At 39.3% G+C, this 7,500-nt stretch overlaps 1 protein-coding gene across 2 annotated transcripts in view; it reads right to left on the reverse strand.

Annotated features, from left to right (window-relative positions):
* fars2 (phenylalanyl-tRNA synthetase 2, mitochondrial) overlaps positions 1-7,500 on the reverse strand; it is a 172,773-nt gene that overhangs the window by 125,786 nt on the left and 39,487 nt on the right. For both annotated transcript variants that reach the window (XM_083547163.1, XM_083547162.1), the window contains exons 2-3: positions 4,386-5,036; positions 1-132 (exon numbers count right to left, since the gene is read on the reverse strand). The exon at positions 1-132 is cut by the window's left edge and continues 31 nt beyond it. In XM_083547163.1, coding sequence (XP_083403289.1) covers positions 1-132; positions 4,386-5,021 — 768 coding nt within the window. In that variant the 5' untranslated portion in view covers positions 5,022-5,036. The remainder of the gene's footprint in view (positions 133-4,385; positions 5,037-7,500) is intronic.

The following is a 7,500-nucleotide window of genomic DNA, read 5'->3' on the forward strand; positions in this document are numbered from 1 at the left end:
GAGGGTGTGTTTCAGGTTGAACTCCACTAGCTTCACAGCCTCCAGAGTGTGAATCTCCTGCTTCTCTGCTGTGCGTCGACCGCTGTTCTCAAAGAGCGACAGATCCTCGCCATTCTCCACTCGTGCAAACAACTGTCCAACGTTAAAAGAGGAAAACTTGAAACATGGGCTGACATATTATTTGTTAATAATCATTCCATCCGCAGCACTGTAAAGTGTTTAATCTGACGGGTCAGAAAGTGTTGATTATATTCTATAACAAAAGTTTGCACTGCAAGGAAAGTCGCAGGTCTAAACTCATTTTTCACTTAAGTATGAACATGTGTGTTCATGTATTTCTCTAATCAGCCAATCATGTGGTATTGGTGCAATACCAATTGCTTTTTGACATTTTCACATCAAACTTTAGAATGAAGGAAAATTGTGATCTCTGACTTTCATTTTGGAATTGTTCGGATTTTTACACAAGACAACCGATAGAGTTTACACAGAATGTTGCAAATTAGCACTGAGTGTGCGACAGATCTGGAGGTAAAAGAGCACAGAGTCAGCCATGATACAGTGCTCCTGGAGCAAAGAAAATGAAGGGCCATTCTCACAGGTCCAAGAGTGGCAGCTTCATGATACTGGGGCTCGGATCCCCGACCTTCTGGTCAGCAGCACATAGCCTTAACCACTAGGCTACCACCTTCCCACACTGGGGTCTACTCCTGTCAGCTAAGAACAGGAATCTCAAATTATTATGGGCAATGACTCCTCAAATTCTTCTTCTTCTTTTCGGCTTCTCCCATTAGGGGTCACCACAGCGGATCATCCGTCTCCATACCCCCCTGTCCTCTACATCTGCCTCTTTCAAACCAACTACCTGCATGTCTTCCTTCACCACATCCATAAAACTCCTCCTTAGTCTTCCTTTTTCCTTCTTCCTGGTGGCTCCATCCTCAGAATTCTCCTACCGATCAATGACTCCTCAAATGACTCCCAAAATTAGCCAGTTGAAGAATGGGTGGAAAGAAAATTACTTGTCTTTTTAAGAAGAACTACAAATAGCACAGGACACAATTTAACAGATAAGGGCTAAAGTCCCAACAGTGGCATTGTGGTGGTGATGGTATTTAAACCTATGACCTTATAATTATTACCCCAATAACCTTAAGTTCTGAGCTGCCCCTGTGCAATCTCCGAATTCATTATTGTTTCTATACTAAAGCTAAACTACACAACACACACATTTCTAGGTACTTATTTAAATTTTATGAAAGAAGTCTCCAGTGCTTTATCAGTTATGCAGTTCCACAAAAAGTATTTTTAATGATAACAGGAACTTGTTTCTCCAGACACAAGATTATCCATAAGTATAAATGGATCAATAGTATGACATTCATTCATTTTATTCATTTTCTCCCGCTTATCCGTAATTCGGGTCGTGGGGGCAGCAGTCTAAGCAGGCCCCCGCCTCCAACTGCTGCCCAATCCTCATAGCACCGTCCCTTACGGTCCCTCCTGCAGGTGGTGAGCCCACAGGAAGGCGGCCCCACGTCACTCCGACGTCACGGACCTTGATATTTCCCTCGTAAGGGACCCCCGGAGCATAGAGGGTTAAGGGCCTTGCTCAAGGGCCCAAGAGTGGCAGCTTGGAGATACCGGGGCTTGAACCCCAGACCTTCCGATCGGCAACCCAGCGCCTTAACCGCTGGAGCCACCACTCCCCCAATGTAGTATGACATGTTCTTCGATAAATGTAGAAATACTTTTTTCGGTCAAACTTCAAGATAAGATGGCTGATGAAACCGAGTTACAGTGCAGGGGCCAGGGTCATTCGGAGGTTTTCCAAGACAAGTTCCACACAGAACAGGCCTTACAATGTTCCAGCATGTGTGGTGATGCCCTGGTGAGGAGTACCAAGAAAATTGTCTACATTCAAGCATGGTGGTGGTAGCATCATGGTCTGGGGCTGCATAAAGATCTGCGGTTCCTTGAGGGAAACATGGATTCTAACATGTACTGTGACATTCTGCAGAACATTATGCCCTCCCTTCAGAAACTGGGCCAAACAGCCGTTTCCAACATGAAAACAACCCCAAACACACTACCAAGATGACAACTGCCTTGCTGAGGAAGCTGAAGGTGATGGAGTGGCCAAGTATGAACCCTATTGAGCACCTGTGGGGTTCCTCAAGCGGAGGCGTGGAAGAGGATCCCAGCAACAACCTGTGCAGCTCTGGTGAATTAAGGCAGTGCTTGATAAAAATGGTGCTCACACAAAATATTGTAACTTTGGACAAAGTTTTGACACTTAGGGTGTACTCACATTTGTTGCTAGCTATTTTGATAATTATGGCTGTATGTTAAGTTATTTTCAGAGGACAGTAAATCTGAACTGCTGTACAAACTGCACAATGACCACTCAAATATATCTAAGCCTAATTTCTATAGTATTGTCCCTTTAGAAGATATACATGCACACTCACTTTTGTGAGACACACATGGACTGTAGTTAATGTCAACAGTCTGCTACACTGACTAAGGACTACAGTTTGCTTCTGATCACCATCACTGTACCACGCAACATCGTATATCTGCAATAAATGAACATTTGTTGCAACCCAGATGAGGATGGGTTTCCTCTTGAGTCTGGTTTCTCTCAAGGTTTCTTCCTTATGCCATCTCGGGGAGTTTTTCCTTGCCACAGTCGCCACCGGCTTGCTCATCAGGGACAAACTTACACTTACAGTATAATTTTTTCACATTATCTGTGTAAAGTATCTGTGACAATGTTCAATGTTAAAAGCGCAATACATCGATATTGGGTCACGAGTTTGTTTTAATATATTGCAAAACATACAGGCATTCAATAATTATATATTATTTGTATTCAAACCACACTTATGATTCGCAGTCCCCATATTACCTTATTTCAAATGCTGAATTCAAGATTAAATGTTATTTTCCACCACAATGACCACACAGTTTTTACAACGATGTAAAAAAAGCTGTGAACCTAATCAGAAGGTGTGAATCTTTAAACAGGATCTTCTTCACAAACCAGTAATTTTTTTATTTGTTTGCAGAGCTAAAGTAAGCTCGATGCTGTTTTACTGAGCTTACAATTTTAGGGACAAAAGTAACATGAAGAGTGCTTATCATATAAGGAGTAAAACAGGACTGGATTTCCTGTGAAAGAAGAAGAAACAAAAAACTGGTTTATAGGATTCCTTCTAAATGTGTTAAATTATACCCAGAAAACTTTACCAATGATTACAGACTTTACAGTGGCTAATCATACACACGATGCAAACTGCTCAGTGGTGGACAGTAACGAAGTAAATGTAATTCGTTACTGTATTTAAGTAGTTTTTTCATGTATCTGTGCTTTACTCAAGTATTCCTGTTTGGGGAGACTTTTACTTTAACTTCAAATATGTTTCTTTGTACCCAACTACATTTCACAAAATCAGTCGTTCCTTTATTAAGGAGAGCTGAATCCAAATAAAAAATGATGGATGACAAAAAAGGTCTAAACCCTCTGGAGCCCAATTCAGAAAACCTGCAAAAGATAAAGGTGCTAATAACTGTCTATAACTAACAGATTATACTGTGTTGACTGCAGTGCTTTTACACTTAGAGAAACAACATTTCTTTTAGCTAAATAACATTATAATATATAGTATATAATAGTCCAGTGGGATTGTAGTTAAACACTGAAACTAATCAATGGGGGAGACATTGGGTCATGGGGTGGTTCACCCAGGGCTTCAATCAAGATAGAACCACTATTGCCGCTTGGTGGTATCTACTTAACACGAACATCCAACAGTTCAGCCTCAGTTCACTTCAATCAGAATATTTTGAGAGGAATAAATGATGAAGAAACCCCTGACTCTAAATTGCCACAGCACCTGTGACCTTGTTTGCACGTTTTCATTTTGAAGGTTTTGGGCTCATGATATTTGTAATAAATATCAATAAGTGTTTCACTTATCAATATCATTCTGTTAATAGATTGGTGTGTTAAGAGTAACATAAAAGTTTTTTCACATAAACTGTGTTAATTAAGCAAAGAGTCTTGTGATAAAAATAATAATAGAAACATTATAGCCATAACAAATCATAGTAGTTTGGATAATAAAGTACATACTTTTGTACTTTTACTCAAGTGAAAGTTTAAAGGGACACTTTTACTTTTACTGCAGTCATAATATACCTACTGCGTCTATACTTTTACTAAAGTACATGCTTTGTGTACATCGTCCACCACTGAAATTGTTATTATAAAAACGATAAGTGGATCTCATGTCCAGATCAGAATCAAGAATTCCAAATAGCATTGCATTTTTATCTTTAGAAGTTTCCTACAATTAGATCATCGTATATTGTGTCCTGACCTCGTGGTTAGTAAAGAGTCGCACTCCCTCCATCTGGTGGAAGACGGGATAGTGGCTTGCGTCAATCTCATCCCTCCTGTAGACGTCCCCAGCTAACAGGAAGCAATCAAGCCCTGAGCGGACCAGCTCCCTCTGGTGGGCAGAGGTATGCGCCCGCAGCATGTGCGTCTGGTTCAAGTAGTAATTGTCCCCCTTTTTTCGGCTAGGGTGGTCTTTGGGGATAAGCAGGCTGTCAAAATTCTGCTCCACAGTCACCACTTGGCTGATGTTATCATAGACAGAAAAGATTGGCGTTCCTGTTCGACTTGTGTAGGAACGGTAAAAATGCTCTTTTATCCGTTCTTTGATGATCCACAATGGATGGTGCTTCTGGTTGTGAAGATCTCTGCCAACCAAGGACAGGATTTTTGCAGTCACATTGGTCATATCATCTCTTGGGTAGATGCGGCCAAGAATTTCCACTGATTCGGGGGTGATCTGTGGCTGCTGGGAGGAGACGTGTGTGTGGAGGCAGTGTCTCTGAGATAGTGTAGGGGTCCTGGACCTGAGGCAGGTGCTTGGCCATGGGCGGACAACAAGTTCAAAGAGTTTAAGGAAGGACAGAGGTTTGTAAATGCTTCTACAGTAAAGCCTCATGATTGGGAAGTAAACCTGTAAAGGATAAAAGAAGAATTTATCACTTTTACTGTTCGAGACAAATAGAAAAGAGCACAGCGGCCTACAGAAAAGTAATATTTAAAAAGCTATAATACATGTGTGAGCAACATCTGAACAAAATATGAATAGATGATTAGAACGAAATATGTTTACTGACAGACTTGCTTTATTATTCGAGTTTGCTTTGAAGTAAGTGCAATTTTTTCGTGTGTGTGTTTACGTATTGAATCAAACATATAGTTAATAATAGATTAAATAAATATTACAGTGAATAATAGATGAATTAAATAGCAGCTGTGGGTGTATTAAAAAGTAAATCTAACCGTTTTTCAGTTCATTTACAAGTTACCGGCTTTATTAGAAAGCAGCATTATCTTTTAATCGAGAAAGTTGAACATTAGCAATGAACCTACTGTACAATGAAACGATAAGATCAACGTTTTTTTGAGATTCATAATAAACCCTCACAAGAAACTCAATCAAATTGAATCAAGCTATATTTAAATTAAGACTGCATTGGTGTAGGTGTTCACAAAAAATAATTATTATGGACATCCACCTCCACTAGTTCCTAGACAACACTCACTAGCCGACTCAGTAGAAAAACAATAGAAAATCAACACAAAAATATGCTGAAACACTGAGAATATGGAAGTCTTGAATTATAAATCTAGAAAAAAAAAAAAAATTAAATAAAGGCTTTGGAATAGCAAATATGTCCATTTAGTGGTGTTTGTTGAATATGTTCTAAGCAAAAAGACAGTTGGCTACAGGTTTGCAATCCAAGTAACTTCTGATAATCAATTTGAAGACCAGGGGTCTTTGGCGGACTAGTGTTTAAACTGCAGCACTCTCTCAATGATTCCCATTGAGAAATCCAGAGATCCAACCACAGTCTCTGTTTGGACAATGCCAGACAAATTAATTGGGTGCTTCAGGAAGGACATTCCGCTTGAAACCTGTAGCATATAAAATGTGGATTAGGATAGCCCACTATGACGACCCCTTTATAGGGGGAACTTTTAGCTGATTAAACAGGCGACACTTGTTCGACTCTAACAGAAACACGTTTTCACATTTATCGTTTAACGCGTTTTCGTTTGAACAGGCTCTTTTTAGTCGAAGCTAGCGTTAACTGTGACAATAAAGGCTTTGGAAAACCAGCATTTTTAGTCATGTGACAGTGCCTGTCCTCAACGTTGCCATAAGGTTTCAAAGAGCCGGAAGATAAATAAAAGCCAGATGGAAACAATGGAGGTCAAAGTGTCTTACATTTGACTCAAACGCAGTACAGGGGCGTAAGCGATTCCAGACGTTTCCGTGTGAATGAGCAACTTTTGGGGAACGATTGAAAATTATAACGTGGACAGCTTTATCTTAGTGTAGTGTAATTCAGTAGGTTTTTATTATTTTTAAACCTGTAATTTTACTTTTACTTAAGTATGTTTTGTATGAAGTTTTGTATTGAACTACATTTTAAATCCTATCCATTACCGAGTAAAAAAATAAATAATAAAATTAATGCAAATCGCAAAAAAAACGAAACAAATCGCACCCAGGAAACTATTGCACTGGAGAACAAACACGTTAAACTCACAAGAAAGAAAGAAGGAGACGGAAAAGAAAGACGTCGGCGGTACAGACCAGCTGAAAGCGAAATTAGACTCAAGTCATAGACTGTAGTGTTGTTGTTGTTTTTTTATTGCACTTTAATTTCCCTTCAATTGAAAACAACTAGATTGAGATTTATATCCCCTTGTGCATTTTGTATTATACTAGAATCCACACTATACTGCATTCTCAAAGATGTTCTTTGAGTTAGTTGTATATAAGCTTCTATTCACATTTACTTGAATAGATTAGACTGGTAACTTTACTTGTATTCAAAGTACAATTATTCAGTTTCTTTTTTTTTGTACAGATTTCATCATTCTTTTCACCTCTGCTAGTAAGCCTGCCTTCCCAAGTTTCCTGTGACTTTCTCACTGCATTCTAAGATATGATAAGCATATTTCAAATATGTTATTAAATCACCTATAGCTCACACAAGTTATGAGGGAAGTTCCTCCAGGCTGTAGCTTCAAGGGGTTCCTGACTCATCAAATGGCTACTTTCTAATCTAAAGGTGGAGGCAGGGAAAATTAAGCTGGGAGAGGGCTAATAGATGCACACCAGGAGAGCAATTTTGCACACTTCCATTAGAGACATGGAGAAAACACTTGCTGGAATGGCTGTCTTTGCCGGCAGGCACAAATTACACATTATAGAAAGAGATTTAATATACCGTAATTTCCGGACTATAAAGCGCACCCATATATGAGACGAATTTTAAAAATATTTTTATTTTGAACATAAATAAGCCACACCTGTCTATAAGCCGTCTACACTAATGTACTTTACACAGGCTTTAATGAAAGACACGTTACACACGGTGTAACGAGTGAAATATGTTGCGCTT

This window comes from Silurus aristotelis (genome assembly GCF_946808225.1).
Source record: "Silurus aristotelis genome assembly, chromosome: 1".
In the NCBI taxonomy this organism is placed as follows: domain Eukaryota; kingdom Metazoa; phylum Chordata; class Actinopteri; order Siluriformes; family Siluridae; genus Silurus; species Silurus aristotelis.